The sequence below is a fragment of the Phalacrocorax carbo genome, chromosome 1 (assembly GCF_963921805.1).
Source record: "Phalacrocorax carbo chromosome 1, bPhaCar2.1, whole genome shotgun sequence".
Taxonomy (NCBI): Eukaryota; Metazoa; Chordata; class Aves; order Suliformes; family Phalacrocoracidae; genus Phalacrocorax; species Phalacrocorax carbo.
The window spans coordinates 145,765,061-145,782,067 of NC_087513.1; the positions used below are offsets into that span (position 1 = coordinate 145,765,061).

The window sequence follows — 17,007 nt, forward strand, 5'->3', positions numbered from 1 at the left end:
CATTTTGAATAAAAGCAGCATGGGGTTTTTTTCTGGTACTGCTTTTCTTTCTGTGTAACTAGAAAAACTGATTCATTGAGCCCTACCTGTGGTCCTCGGTCCTCCTTCACGCAAATAAAATTGTATTTGGCAGTTCTCAAACAGCCAGTGACAGTAGCAGTGCATTTTTGTGTTTTATTCTTCATATTTTATAGAAATCAGAATGCTCTGGATTGTTGCCTGCTACGCCTAGATAAAATTTATTTAATTGGAAATCAAAATGACACTCAACAATGACAACCTGTCCCTGCTGAAAAGCAGCATAACTACTGAGGCCGCTGGAGGGGTGAGTTGGCTGACGGGGAAGCGGCAGCAAGAAGGAATTCTATTAATGGAAGGAAGAGTGGAAAAACAGAGAGCGAAGCTCAGGAAGGTCTTGTAGAAGATTCACAGAGAAAGTATATAATAATAAAATTTTAAAAACCCATCACGCTGCTTCATTGTTTAACGGTTGCTGCTGAACGTCTAGCACGTGGGGCAAACTGGTGCCTGACCCAACTCCAGGAAAAGGACAGCAGCTGTACTTCAGCAGGGTTTAGGAGCAACTCCTTCCTGACTTGCCTATCTGTGTAACGTTATCTCCATACACATATTCTCCAACAGATAAAGCATATCAAGCCAAGGAGCCTGATCGTGTTTATTTTAATTTACCACAAACGCAGGAGATGTAAGCCACCGTTTGTTATTCTTGTCAGTTCTTTATTGGTTTTCATCCTAAAGACTAGCACATTTACAGTGTACATGGACTGGATGAACTAGAGTATATAAAACAGTAGCCATATGTTTATGATATATTAATACTGCCCAAAACCAAATAAATAAAAATATTTCAAAGCACAAAGCTTGGCAAATACAGTTGTGTTGGGACAAAACAGTGTTGTATTATACAATAATTTTACATATATAAATGAAACAAAAGGCAACTGTGCTGTAGGTACTTTCACAGAACATACACAGAACATACTTGGCAACAGTTTTCTTTTTTCACCCTTGTATGTTTTATAATTTAAAAAATGTACTCAAAAAAGAACATTAGACAGAACTTCTTTTTACAGTAATCCTTGAATTCGTCTCTCCTGTGCAACAGAAAAGCTGACTTCACCCTTGTGAAGCGTCCTATGTGGATTTCAAGTTTCACAGTTTTTCTTTTTCGATGAACTGCTCGAGATCTTACTGTTCCTTACGCCCTTTAAACAAGCCTGTCGATGTGCATGTACTGACAACGTCATATATATAAAACGTTAGCTGGACAACGATGTTTTACATGTAAGCATACTGAAATCAGAATATTTCAAACAAAACAATGCAGTACTTGAGACTGGTATTCCACCACTTTAAAAAGGTGAGCAAAAACCGTGCACATACAAAATTCGGCAACTTCTTCTGATTACATCGGTATACAAAATAAATAAAGGATGGCTGAGCTCGAGAGTCGGTCTAATGATTGTTGGCCACAGTCCAAGAGAGTGGCTCCGCTAATTGTTACAACAGACCTCTTGCTATTTTCTTCTGAAGCTGAACATTGGAAGATTTTTAGTGTAACAATACAGGACTTAAAATATAATTAACTATGTTTGAAATATACAAAATAAAATTATCAACTCATAAAAACTAAGGGATATAAAGAGTATAGTTTATACAAAAATAAACGTAGCATTTAGTAATGGGGCGGGGACTGACGGTTGAGCAGAACTAACGGAGTAACGTGTCTAGAGAGATCCCACTGAGAAGTTTTTCACCGTACATGGTTTACACATTAGCAATACAATCAAATGAAATCAACACCTTATTAGTTGGCGAACAGCGTTTGTAAAATTTCCAAGGGACCGTTCTACTGTAGGTGGTTTGTTCAGACCTGGGGTAGGTGCTACAAAACACGGATTTTGCACTGAACTCAGCGTTTCGTTATCCTGGCGAGGGGGAACTAACGGTAACAACCTAGTTCAGCAGAACTCTCTGACCTGGCTTTGTGACGTGCTGCTCAGTGTTGAACTGCAAAAAGCAAAATGCAAAAACTGCTAGACCTGGAACCCCCAAACCTACATGGGAGCAGAATGAACATGACTGATTGATAGAGCAGTGACAGCACAGACAAACATCAGTGAGGGGGAGAAAGAAATCAGAAAACAGCCATATACTTACCTGGCTGTTGCTGCTCTCACAAGTATAAATGAGCAGAGTTTTCTATTCTAAAGCTTATATCCTTAGAAACCAAGAAGGAAAGAGCACAGTGTCCTGAACGAAGCTAGCTAGAGATGACTTAGTCCTGTTAAAATTTGGAAATTAATGTTTAGCTGCTTTTTAAAAAGGTATCGTAGCTTCAAAGGCAGTCTTTGGGAGATTATTTCCAAGGAGATCTGTTGAACATTTTTTATCAAGTACTATCAAACTGATCACCTTAGTCGTAGGCTAGAACGCGTCTGAGGTTCTCGTGCATTAGCAGTAGCGCACGAGCAGTTCCCTTCTGGCAACGCGGGGCATCGCTACCTTCCTCAGAAATACCCTGAAAACAGTCACGCTTTCCCCCAGGATTCTGAACACCTGCCCAGGTAAAATGCAAAGGTAAACAGAAACCAGTTTTGGTTATGGAGTAATGGGGACGCGTTGGGCACTTCGAGCACTTTTGTATTGACACACAAAATCGATATGGGGCAAAAATCAAACACTGGTCAAAAAAAAAGGTAACCCCTAAGATACTAATGCTTACAATCCAGAAGTGATATAAAAAGCTACGGGTAAAAAATGTGTTTAACTGATATACAATACCACGGAACATACTGAACACGTCACGTGCAACATGAGCAACCTGCTTGTTGCACTTGCCTTGCAGTTTGAAGGGGCAGGGGGAACCGTTGCTGGCATTAATGGTTAAGCATCATTATGCTTTTGAAACATTTTTAAAATCAGTTAAGATGCGTGCCCAAGTCCTTATCTGCCCAAGACGACAGGAATTTATTTGGACAGAACTAGAAACTAGACCTCATGTGCCTGGCCTTTTAAGTGCTGTTAATTTCATAAACGAAGATGGCATCCTATATACAGTAAAACAATTTACACTCCTGGCTTTTGTTGTGCTGATTGCTTTTTGAAAAGTTAAACTTCTGTTTCTTGATTGTAACAATGCATTCTACGGTTATGAGACTGTCTAGGATCCAATCCCTTTTTATTTACAGCTTTTGAGTTTTACTCTCAGTTTTAAAAAGTTTATGAAAAGCTCAATCTCAAGTCAACTCAGTATAAAAAGATGTTATGTGAAGCAGCTGCCTAAATGCCGTTCCTAGAGTCCTTGCCCATCCAGGAGGTACCTAGCTATTTGCATATAGGTAATTATTAAGTAGCACAATATCTGTTCGTCTTACATACACTGAAGGCTATTTAAACGGGCAGAGAGTCATCACACTATTCTCAAGCTAAGGTGTCAGAATAATTGTTACTATAGGTTCCAATTCTGTAAGTAACATGCTCTGTATAACCTAGCGAAAGGTACAAAAAGGTTATTTATCTCTTCTGGATGACAAAACCATGTATTAATCTAGAGTGTATCCACGTGTTTTAATGGAACAGCAGTTAAAGGACATGGTATGCTTATGTTTCAACTTTTCCATAAGTTCCTTCTGGAGGCCTGTAATACTTTGGGAAAGCCTTCAGTTGCAGGGAATTAAATGCATACTTGCGACATCCAACATTCTTCATTGTATTTTCTCGCCGACAACCCTCACTGGGGAAAAAAAACAAGCACAAAAAATGACAGCAGTAAAAAGGAAAAAAAAAAAAAAGACTTAAACTAAGATGAAATGAACTGGTTATTTTACAGCATTAACAAAAAGTTGGTTATATTTAATGAGCGTTTAATTAATTTGCCACTGCAAATCTTAAAAATGATGGCTCATCATACAATGCTAGTAAGAAGCACACAGAATGGATACATGCTATGTCTGATTGCTAGTTTTGCATTTCTAAAAAGCAGCAGTGCATCTACTGAAAAAGTTCTTTCACGATGGTTTCATGTATTTCAGGGTACACTGTTGCGGAGTTCACACGCCGCTTCATTGCACAAGGGATCCCAAGAGACTGCTTACAAGCAGTTCTGCTAATTTATCAGTATATTAAGCTGAAAAAGAAAAACTGCCGTTCTCTCAGTAAGAGCTTTAAAGTAGTTTTTATTGTTCCCTGTATGTCAGTGTTATCAGTACTTAAAGATTAGAGCTGATACCAAAAAAAAAAAAAAAGATTTTCCAGTTACCTCTGCATGCATAAATTGACTTGAAAAGCAACATAGTCTAAAAAAAAAAAATCTTAATCATGAAAAAGCAGCTCTGTGTGGGTGCAAAAAAGATTGGCTGCATTGACAATCATCAGCCCATTGAAACAAAGCTGAGCAGAATTTAATTTTTACCCAATGTTTTGGTGCAACTGTCCCACATTACAAAGAGGTTCTGCGCTACAATAAAAAACTACTCCCGTTTTAAGGCTTCTTTATACTTGTAAATCTACTTCAGAGTTCCTTTTATTATATCCAAAAACAGAGGTACAAAGAGGAAGCGCTATCTTTTAAATATATATATATATATATATATATATAAAATAAATCAATTTAGGCTTGCAGGAGAATGTCTTTCCCTGATAGAGAACTGAAACCGAAACAATGACTTAAGACCAGAACTTCATGGCAAAGTGTACAGTACACCATCTTATGGTGGAAATGTCACGATATGCCTGTCTTGGAGATGGCTGCAGCATCTACCAGGTAAACTCTGGTCAGCTGATTCAAAAGGAGGGTTCGGATTCTGGTTCAGTCTGAAAGCTCTCCGCTCCTACTGACCTCACCGTTCTTCTAATTTTGGTTAATTAAACTGACTGGAACTGTGTTCTGTATGTACCACCTAGTTTAATTTCATAAAACATTGTAACGTTTTGCTCCAAGAAACAGTTTAAGTAAGTTTGAAATTTGTCTCCGGGGCACGTTCTGTGACTGCCTTTCATAGAATGGGTCGTACGTGACGACACTATTTTTATGGCATTGTTTTGCATTTTACAGAACCCCCCCAGAGGCTGTTGCAGTCGAATGGATTCACCCAAAATGTGAACAAATTATCGTTCAGAGTACTAATAAAAACAATAAGTTTAAATAGCATATACGGGATGCCGGATAAGCATTTTCGCTCCAAAGAGAATCATTCTGTTCGTAATTCATTCCACTGCATCCGGTTATTGCACATGCCCCTCTATGGCACAGGTGGGCCAGAGAGACGGTGACAAAGATGTGTTTCACACACCATGTCACGTGCCATGTTTCTTCTGCTGGAGGCACGTTAGCAGTAAGCGCTACAGTTTTAAATCTGAATGCCTGAACGAAAGCACAGACCAAGGTAAAAAGGAAAAAAAGAAGAAAGATGGAAACTTGTCCCCACCAAAGTTTAAGGGAAAAAAAAAAAAAAAAAGAAAAACCCAACATTGTTTTCAAAAAGCCTAGGCTTTCATTCTAGGTGAATTTAAGGGCGGTCTTACTACAGGCCTACTGATAGTCATGAGCAAAGCCTTCACACTATTTAAACAGATTAATAATCTCAGGGAGTTCAGTGGAGACACTCCTACTTGAGTTGCTTTCACAACTTGTTAGACTGAACCCAGGACACTCAGCACATTGCAAGAACAAGGCCACAGCCCACCCTGACATTCCTCCACTTTGTAAAACGGTAGATTTCGGAACCTGTAGCAAATGAACCCGTGTCAGTTAGAAAGATGATTTGTAGGGAGACACAGTGGTGCTAGATATCAGCACGGGACATGGATACATTGAATACCATCATACCATGATTAGCAGGAAGGCTTTACCTAAATTCGTTGCAACTAAAAATAAATAGGATACATGCATATATATATGTATGTGTGTGTGTGTGTGTGTGTGTCTGTCTGTTTTTCTGGGATTTTTTTCTTTTAAGAACAAAATGGGAAGAATAGTGAGGAAAAATACCAGGAGATAGTGTACTGTACAGTCTGATTTCGTAAAGACACAAATATAACCACATACTTTTTAGTTAGAATATTCACCAAATTTAGGTTTTTATTCTAACTGTGCTTTTTTTTTTTTAAGCTTTCTCTCAGAAGCTTACAAATTCCCTTAAAGCTGATAATAAAAGCTATAGCTACCTACATTTTTTGAGCGAGTTAATAGTAGTAGAAAATAGAAATCACAGTACTAGAAGAGCTCTCCTCAGAAGCCCAATTTTCTGTCATCTCAGGCACCAAGCGAAGTAAATCCCTTTATGAACTTAGCAAACTACATTAAATGAGGTTAGGTTTCTTTCTTTTTTTTTTTAATCATCTATTGCTATTATCAAGCTCTGCCAGACCACTGCATCAACAAAATCTTTCAGTTTAAACAGGCCTCTCCCAGTTAGGTGTTCTATATAGATGATGATTACATTTCACCTGCAATTATGCTGCGTGATTAAACTAGGTAAGCCACTTTAGTCTCACCACTTAAATAAATGTTAACCTACCATCATTCACTTATCTCTAAGTCACTATCAACATCAGAATTTATTAAAGCTGTCCAACACTTAAAAATGGAAATAACAGTAATATTTAGTCTAGTGTAAATAAAACAAAACCCAGTGGAAAACCTCAAACCCACCTACTGAAGGAGCTAACTGACACCCCCCTCTTCTTGCCTGAAAGATTAAAGACCAGCATCTTTAACTTCTAGGATGATAATGACCCTGTTTCAGCATAAGTTCTATAACAGAGCACCTGAAACAGATAATGGATCATTAGCAGGCTAATGCCAATTACATCCTGTTCCTAACCACAAGTCATTCTCTTTATGTCTTTAATACATCACAAAATGTATATCTACAAATAGAATTAAATAATTCTGCATGCAGCGCACCGCAAGTTGTTTGTTGAGTGGGCACACTAGTCTATTGGAACATACTTAACCATGAGAAAGGAACAAGACTAAGGTTCTACAAATTGTTCAGTAATGTAATTTGGATATTATGCTTTGAAATGAAGGTAGAAATCAGTTTATTTCTTTAAATAAATTTCTTATAAACCCCACCCTTGGTTTTTATTTTTCTCTTCATACCTCGTAAAAATGAAAGGCAAGATTAGCATACACCTTAAATATACAAAAAGATAAAAATTCTTTTAGACAGAGTTCCTTTCTCTGGAATACATGAAACAAATAACACAAAACTATATTTGGTAAGAGATCTTCAGGCCGGCTAAAGTAACGAGGTAACAGGCCAATGTCAGACTATGTTACAAGCACTGAAAGCAGAACAATAATTTAAAGTTTCCATACAACTCTTTTTGATAAAATAATTTGATGTATATTTACAGTTTAGTACAATAGAAACGTAAAATTGTAAGGCATAATAATAATTCTTGGCAGACAATGCTATGACACATTCCTTTGTCCAGCAGGTACCAAGTGGCAATACACATTCAAGCACTTTTTTGTTTTTGAGTTTTTTAACCTTATCTTCACTTGCAACGTAATCTGGCCACCAGGTATGCTATGCTCAGAAACAGCCACACAATCAGTAAATTGGGGCTGAGAGCTAGCAAAGGAATAGAGTAGAGGAGGCTGGGATCTAGTCTGAAATCTCGGATGGGCACCAAGCCACTCAAGTTCTTCTGGGTGACTACCTCCCGTGTTCCAATGCTGTGAAAAGGAAGAAGGTTGGGAGGAGGGAAAATAAAACAGAAAGGAAGACGGACATGCAAATGAATGTACAAAAAGAGATGGTAACACAAGGTGGTCAAGAAAATGAAAAAACATGGGAGAAGCACAACCAAAACAGAAGATGAAGTAAAGAAAGAGTGGGAAAACATCTCAAAAATATGTATCAGCACAATTACAAAAATAAGGAGAGGGAAAGAGAATAAAAGAGAAAAATAAGAAAGAAGTACTGTAGTCTACTGAAAATAAACACATGTAGGTTGAACATAAATGGTTTTCCATGTTCATTCTTTCAGATTACCAAGCAATAATATCCCATGCTGCTCTGCCATGCTTCCGCATGCTGCAAAGAAGTGGAGCTCTGAAAAGCAAGCTGAACATGAATAACCATTGTAGTATTTGACCCTTTCAAACATCTTTCCATGTAGGCTGCAGTGAAATAATTTAACCTCTTAACTACCTGCTCAATATGTAAACAAAAGCCCCAAACCACCCACTTATTTTTGCACTTCGACATGAATTCAAGTGTGTTCCAATATGCGTTCCAAAATGCGTGTTTCTCAGGTGCCTCAATATATGCATGTGAAGGCAAGACATGCTGCACAGCCCTTCTCATTACGCCCCTGCCTCCTACGTTGCTTTGAGCACAGAAGGCCTATAGTGGAGAACACCTCTTCAGGTAACCTGAGGCTTTGTAGTGTGGTGTTTCATTTTGGATCACTCTTATACCCTGTGCAGTCCAACCCTATTTTTAGTTTACAAAGCAACAACTAAATGCAACCTGTGAGCCTGATCCTGTTAGAAGAAGTGCACTCACTCCATTCTACACAGACACATGCAGCGGGAATGCAGGCAAAAGCTGGAAAGTGCTTCCCCTGTCACTGTTGGCCCACGTAGATGCTTTCTCCCAAGGGGTGAAAAGTCACCTTTTGGAAACGCCAGATACACCAAATTGTACACACTGTCTCATATCAAAACATCCATTGGCAGACTACATCTAGGAGATGACTGGGGTAAAGAGATAAAGCAAATCCCCTGCTAACCCAGCTTGCATATGGGAATCTTTATGAGGAGAAGCCGGGGCTGCGCCGTGCCGGACACAGCTGGTCCCAGCCAGCTCCAATGGACCCACCGCAGGGCACGGCTGAGCCCCGCAGCCACCATGGTGGTACCTTGGGGAAAGCGTCTATAAGAAAAGACAAAACACTGCGTGGCAGTGAGGAGCGATGGGAAAAGATGTGAGAAACAGCTCTGCGAGCACCAAAGTCAAAGAAGGGGAGGAGGTGCCCCAGGTGGTGGAGCAGGGATTCCCCTGCAGCTGTGGAGAAGACCACGGTGGAGCAGATAACCACACTGCAGGCTGTGGAGGACCCCATGGTGGAGCAGGGGAGTATTTCCTGAAGGAAACGGGAGCCCGTGGAGAGGGAAGCAGGAGCGGGTTTATCCTGATGTACTGCAGCCTGCGGAAGGACCCACACTGGAGGGGGGAAAAGTGCAAAGAAGAAGGAGCAGCAGAGAGGAGCTGTTACAGACTGACCGCAAACCCCCGTTCCCCATCCCCTGTGCATTGCTTAGTTTAGCGTGGGGAAGAGGTAGAGGAGTTGGGAAGGAAGCAGTGAAATAATGGGCCTGGGAAAAAAGAGGTTGTGGAGAGAAGGTTTTCAATTTTTGTCTTTGTCTTTTACCATCCAAATCTATCAGCAATATATTAATTTTAAGTAGAGTCTGTTTCGCCTGTAACAGTAACTGGCAAGTGATGTCCCTGTCTTTATCTCAACCCACAATATCTTGTCATTTCTCCCCCATGTCCTGTTGAGGAAGGGGAGTGAAAAAGCAGCTGGGTGGTCATCTGGCAGGTGGCCAAGGCCAACCCACCGCAATTCTATTCTGAAAGCAGATCAATCAGTGAAGAAATCCAACCAAACTTTTTATGGCTGTTTTATTGCAGCGAGCGGTCATATCCAAACACAACCATCAGGGCTTTGTAATGTAGTCGTCTTAGTCAGCACCGTGGCAGCTACAAGAGATTTTTTTCTCTCCCCCCATTTCTAGCTGCTTTTCAAGAGCCCCTCCCCTATCAGATACAGCTCTTCTCTGTTGGCTGAACTGCTTGTGTCACAACTTCCTAATTGGTTTAATTAAAATTATCTGGGCTACCTTAAACGTGTAAAAGATTTTGCTACCCAGGTTGATTTTGACTGAAACTGGATTAGACTATATTCAACCAAACAGCTCCACTGGTGTGTGTGACAGGACAGTAATCTGGTAGGAGGAGGGAGGGCAGGGAGACACGGGTCTAGTGGGGAGTGTGGGCACCGCTGTAGATGGAATAGGCTAAGTGATCCAGTCGGAGTTTGACTCCTGAGTTGTCTTTACTGGCCAGGTAGTCACTTCCAGCTTGGACTTCCAGATTTATCACCATGATTTTACTATTTGTAGGTTGCAAATTACCAGGCATTTGATTTGGGATGGGAAAAGCTGCAACTTATTTACAAAAAAGTGAGTTTATTCTAATAGGATATTTGTTTCTAAGGTGAAAGTCACAAACTTGTATCTGTGAATTTCTACAAGAATCTACAAGGAGCACTCGATGTTCTCTCCCTGATGCCCATCCTCACTGAACATAATTATCACAGATACATAATTATCAAAAGACTAGGAAGGAAAGGAAGTCCATGAGGATGGGAACTAACACTATGAGTAGGCGTTAACACCTCTGAGGTCCAACATCATATGGAAAAAGAGGGTGCTTTCTTAACTTTTCAAGAACAGTGTAAGCAAGGATGCTTTTCTTCTCTGGAAAGTTACTGGTAGAGGTAAGATGAAATACTTTCTTTGACTCCCACAACTTCGTAGTGCTTCTTCCCTGCCCTTCCAACTGCCCCAGAAACTTCAGAAGTCTTCAAGAGTGAACCAAGCCTTCCTCTACTAGTACAATTACCCAAATAAAAGTTTTCTGAATGGCCTGGAAGTAATTTGCAACTCTCTCACCTATGTCTGTCCTCCTCTAGGTCAGGTCATCTTGTCCAGGTTGAAATGGGTTTGGGTGGAGTTGCAATCCTATGTACTTGTTCTGTAAGCCTCTCTCTCTGTTAAGCACTGTTAATTCTGTGCCATTGTTCCTGAGCAGAATTGGCAAAAAATTTTGAAACACAACAACCTACCCCAAAGAGCAATGAGATGTGAGGAAGAAAGAGTGATGGGCTTGAAGAATGGCCTAATCTTAGTATTGCTTCAGGACTAGTCTAGTCAGTGTTTGTTCTGCACATGTCTGTCTTAGTTGAAGATTTAACTGAAGAGAAAGTCACATCTTTCACCTGTTAGAGCAAGCCTCTGATGTTGCGAGAACACACTAACCAAAGGTTTTGATTAAATTGGCCTTCTTTCAATATCCCTGTGTAGGTCAACATAAAGCAATACGTTTCTTGTGTCAATATTTTATCTGATCCTGTGTTACATTAAATTCATAGTCTGAAGGTCCAAAACAATGTTGTTATTAACCTCTGTCTCTACTGTATCCATGACTGCATTTAAAAAACCCCATTAACTCAGTAACTAACTTAAATAACAAGATTCCTAGTATTATACTTGTTCCGTTTTTATTCTTACTAAATACACAACTGTGCAACAAAGCTTTTTTGTCTTTCAGATGTCTAAGATGACAATAATTTAAAGTTGCATAATTTAAACGGAGATATTCGGGAGCCACTTAGCTTCATTTTAAGTTAGTAACTTCTCCCTCAAAAAGCTGTTCCAAGCTTTGTTTCTAATACCAAGGTTTAACTACTCTCTGAATGTCATTTTCATGTGCTGTACTAAGTCTGTAACAACACAGTGAAAAGTGTAGCAAAAAAGGGAAAATAAAGAAGTCCAGTGACATCCAATTAGATATAGATATAAAAACCAAATTATTACTGTATGAGGCTGTGAGTGTTATTATATGAGACATTTTCCTTCTAGGTAACTGAAGAGTAAGAAAGGGTCAAACAGCAAAAACATACAGAAAGGATAAGAGAATTGAACACTCTAGAGAATTTGGTGAGAAGACACACAGTACAGTACATTCAGTAAGAGTGAATGTTGAAAAACAGGACTGAACAGCATTGTTGAACTACATCAATAAAGACTAAAGCTAGATTTCTTATCCTTTCTTTTGGTATGTGAGTTACGGAGTTTTCCAGCAGTGCTTGAAACAAGGCATTGAACAACAGTAAACAGATTTTCTTTCTTTTTTCTTTTTTAGTACAGTATTTAATTCTGCAAACATCTCTGCTGCTTCAGAATACAGAACATCATTATACTGATACGACAACAGCACACTGACATGTTGTGATGAAATTTGGTTGCTGTATTGTGAAACACTCATACTGACATTTCTCCCAGTGAGCAGTGTTTCACTGCTAAAGAATACACATGGCAAACCAGTGCAAACTGCAAGTGTCTATGTTTCCAAGAACAAAAGAGAGGCCATCCCTGAGAAATCTGCCTGATCTAGAACTAAGAAACCCAGTGCTATGACAGTTAGGGTAACCTCATCATTAAACAACTTTCCAAGAAGCACCAGTTTCCTGTTCTGTAGGCTCTGCATTAATTGAAAACACATTTTTACATGCTTCTCTGAAAACTCCCTATTCACCTCCGAAAGCTAACGCCCATCTGATCCAAATCTGGTAACAACCAGCTGTAGCATAAGCATCTCACTAATACATGCAAGGGAGGGATGAATTCTAGCAGCCAATTTTGCAGTTTTCTGGCTTTTTTTTTTTTTTTTCCTTTTGATAGAAACAGAGACCACTCCTCCTTTGCAGTTTGCATGGTTCCTCATTTAGGAATAAGTGACGCAGTCAAACTCTTACCTCCTCATACACTCCAGAGCCTGGGTGAAGACCTGTGGAGCCATTCCATGTTCATGCTGTAGGATCAAACACTGCTCTAGGGTGACCGACATGGCAGTCCTATCCTTGGCGCTTTTACAGCTTGTAAATCGAACACCATTTAGTCTGCGGCATATCTAGAAATGGGATATACAATTCATCATTCCTTCTTCATGCATAACCTTCTGTCAGAGAACACACCTGTACTTCTCCTCTTTAGAGAGGCACAAATGTTGCATAGGACTTTGATGTCATCATTGAGAGAGCATAACTTGGTTACATGAGTTTTAGGGAAAAATACGTTCTATCTCCCCATGTCTCATTTTAGAGGAGGTTTAACCTGGCAGTATTTCCAAGCTACATGCATGCGAATGAAGAAATTCTAACATAGTGCTAATAAAAAAGGGGAAAATACATAAGCATACAGAAAATCAACTGAACTATGCAGAGGTGCTTAGATTAATAAATACCTCAGCAGCTTGCCAAAGGATATCAACATTCTTATTTTTCCTTGCATGTACATTTTGCCCCAGAAATCTTAACAGTTCAGGCAGGCACGTCTGACTACGAGATCGAGGTAGACCTATAAAACAAACAAAACCAGCTGCACTTACTTATCTGTATTCAACACTTATACAAAGATAAGTTACATGGAAAGTATTCCTATATGCCTGTTGCAAACACAGTCATGTTTTCTTGAAACTATCAAAGCTTACAACAATTAATCCAGTTCTTTACCACCACCAAAATAAATTTAAGTTTAATTAAACTCAACTGGAAATACACATTCAGGTTATTTAAAACTTTGGGGGCTCAGAATCTGACAGCAATACAGTAACAGTGAACAAAGGGATCAAGATTGGTATAACATCTTGGTTTGTGTGTCACAGATGTACTTTCATGCACTGTTCAGAAATGTATATAAACGTAACTGCAAGTATTATTGCCCCTCAGAGATGACAGGATACCCTGTAGATATCACTGTATATTCTGCTCACATTTTCCATTTTAAACTTGCGAGCTGGCCAGTTCTCAGTTACAAGAAACACTCTTTCCGATAGGACACCATGCTCTCCTGATCTATTTATTAATATTTCACTAAGTGGAAATAAATTGGTTGAAATTTTTCAGTATTTTAGAATGCTTTCAATAGTTGTCTTACAGGTTCGAAGTGTTACACATCATCTCTTACACATGTAGCAGGATACGCAAAAACAATCAACAGCAAGTATTAAATAGGTAAATTTTTTAGGGGTAACTACAGAGGACACCAACTAAGGCTGTGCCTGGATAAATAAGGCGGCATGCACTGTTAAAAAATTACTATGTGACAAAAAGAACCCCGCATGGGTGATATATGAGGTTTTATTTTTGGACCACAACTCTTCTCAGAGCAAATAGTATGTTAGCAATACTGTGTCTATCCTGGTCTGCTCTGCTTGAACTCCACACCTAGAAAGTAATACCTGTAAACAAAAAGGGGGTACAGATCATCTCCCCAGGTATTTCTAAAGACAAGGAGAACTAATGGAAAAAGGACAAGGAGCTGATGAAGCTAAGACAGTAATTAATCTCTCAGAAACACTGCACTGCTTAGAATTAAGAGCACAGCGACAAGGACAGTGGATCAGGGATCAGCTTCCCTTGTGTGCTGCTCTTATAGGGAACATTTTCTACAAGCTGCCAGCAGATACTTCACTGGGCCTCTTGTCCCCTAGAATGACCTGTTTGTTTTCCTTTTGCCGGTACTTACCACAGACAACACCGCTGGCTGGTCATAACCACCCGTTTTACAGTTAAATGTAAAACGCTATTCTCTCTTGACAAGGGTTTGTGGAAAAGTATGTTTCACTTTGTACATACTAAATATCACCACAAAGAAGGTACAAAACACACCCCCAGACCTTTCTTATGACGAGCACAGTCCCAGGTTTTTCCATATAGTCTCAGCTTTTCAAAGAGCATCTCTAACACATCTGCTGGGACACCCACAATATTTTTTTCACATTTCTAACCAAAACTTTTGCTTAATGTTTAGAACCACAAACCGTTTGTCCAAGCTCGACTGCAAAACCAGGTACAATACATCTGCATTTACCCAGGTCAAACAGTGAAGCGGAAGAAAGTTTTGGCAGAGGGAAGATTTTACCCCTTCATGGTATTCATGTCACGTGGCAGGGACCCACGTAATGAAAAGTAACCAAAGTAAGGGAGAAAAGGCAGGTGGACACAAGACGGTTTTGTTGTCTTCCACTGTTAAGGTGCATGCTAATGCCTCCTGTCCAGCACTGTATGCCAACCTTATTCACAACTTCAAGTCACCTGAAGAAAAACCCCTGGTAAAAGGAGTGTTTCTGGTAAATGAGAAACTCAAGGTTGTGGCACCAGCACTCTTTAAAAATAGAGGAGAGAAAGTATAAAGTTAAACAGAGTTCAAAAAATATGAAAAGGGGCAGAACAAATGGCAGGACATAAAACAGACTGCAGGATAAAAAAAAAGAGTTTCAGGGAAAAAGGCAAAAGCTAAAAGATGATTGGATCATAAGGAGTTTGGGGATGAGGGAAGAGACTGAAGTAAAAAAAAATCAGGAAAATCTAACAGAAGAGGAAGGAGCTGAATGGGAACTATTATTATGGAAGACTAGGGACAGAGACATGAAGTAACAGGGAGAAAAGCAGAACAAAAATCACTTTAAATTTATTAACTTTTGAACTTTACACAGAAGTCTGATGCTAGACTACTATATAATAAAAAATTTTTTTTCAGCTAGAATTTCAAAGAATTAATTATGGAGGACTATGAATGCCTGGAAGGAGGGAAACAGCATCTGCTCTCAGCTGCATCAAAAAAAAATCCAGGGTAAATGAAAGTACAATAACATGTAACAGACAGAATTCTTACTATCCTGTTCCACGTTGCTGCATTTGTCTTTCTGCAATAAAACTGAAATTGTGGGACCCATGAAACTAGCTTACAAGAGGTTTGATACTATTAATGAGGAATCAATGAGTTTTCACCATTTCTGTCATCACACGTAAATAACATTTATGCCACTGCCTCCCAAACAAACAGTAACAAGCAAGAAATTTTTCCTATATAACCAGTAAAATTCAAACTTGTAGCTACTGTCTCTCTTCCAGGTGCTAGACTTCTCTGTTACTGAGTGAAGATGCAAAAATTATAGGGAAGAGCCGAAGGATAAGCAGAGGGAAAGGGATTAAGTTCCTAAAAACTGGCAGCTTTTCTCTGTGCAGGTTATTGTAAGCATACAGAACATGACCAAAAACTGCACATAAAAGTGCTGCTGCTATGACCTGTCACTTTTATACCTTCGCCTCGTGGCAATGTAGCTGCCTAGCTGCATGTTTATACAGTACATAACACCACTTAGAAAGAGTGGCAAAGTAAATTAAAAAGAGGAAAGTTAATCAGACTGACTTTTAACACTCTGGAATGTGCTCTACTTAGTACTAACGTATTAAAACAGAGCTGCATCATTTCTTGGACATTACTAATGCTGGTGTACCATGTACGTTTAAACAACCAACATGAAGCAAATAAATTAAAAAATCAGCCTCAATCATGCTGTTAAATCAGATTTGCCACTAATTACCAAATACTTACAATCATCAGGCAAAACTTCCTTGAACTGCTCAAAATACGAATTCAACCGCACTAAGCTTTCCATGTTAATTACTTCTTGCAGTGAGGTGTCCCCAAACCTTTAAAAGGAGAAGAATGGAAGAGTTAAGTAAAAGGTTTCTCCTCTTCTTCAAAACAACTGCACTTGGCAATATGACTACCAGAAAACAGTTTAAAGATTCATCCCATGAAATTCCAAACCATTCAAATGCAGAGTAAGGTGTAACAAGAGAAGTGTTGTAGTGATTCATTATAGAAAATATATGGTTGTGACAGGAACAGTGGGAAGGAAGACGAAAGAAAAATCTTGTAGAAAATAGTACTTAAAATTCTTTGGCTTTTGTATCTCTCTTTCGGTATTAAATACCCACCCTGTAAATAATTTTGCCAAAATTCAAACTTTTAATAATGGATTTACTAGCTTAGTTCGTGAGCTAATAATAACCATAACATCAGTAGATTGGATGGAGAACTTTGACTTCAGATTAGTAAATGAGAAATATGGATCAAGGAGTAATAAACCATGAATGTAATAAATATTGTCAACAATGCCATCTAATTATATCTACATACCTTCATAGGCACACACAGTGTTGACACCTGTAACTAGTCTAGTCACCTTGGGCTCCCTCTATAGGCAACAGAGCACAGCAGCAACTACTGGAATGCCTTTGTTAGACTTTTTCTAGTTGTCCACCATCATACTGCTCGCTCCACCTGGGCACCAAGGCTGCTGCCACAACATGCATGTGCCTGACTTC

General features: G+C 39.2%; 1 protein-coding gene across 15 annotated transcripts in view; it reads right to left on the minus strand.

Moving 5' to 3' along the window:
* Nucleotides 1-717: 717 nt before the first annotated feature.
* INPP4A (inositol polyphosphate-4-phosphatase type I A) overlaps nt 718-17,007 on the minus strand; it is a 130,022-nt gene continuing 113,732 nt past the window's right edge. For all 15 annotated transcript variants that reach the window (XM_064438627.1, XM_064438621.1, XM_064438611.1 and 12 more), the window contains 4 exons: nt 16,229-16,326; nt 13,074-13,186; nt 12,586-12,740; nt 718-3,757 (listed from right to left, as the gene is read on the minus strand). In XM_064438627.1, the coding sequence (XP_064294697.1) occupies nt 3,625-3,757; nt 12,586-12,740; nt 13,074-13,186; nt 16,229-16,326 (499 nt within the window). In that variant the 3' untranslated portion in view covers nt 718-3,624. The remainder of the gene's footprint in view (nt 3,758-12,585; nt 12,741-13,073; nt 13,187-16,228; nt 16,327-17,007) is intronic.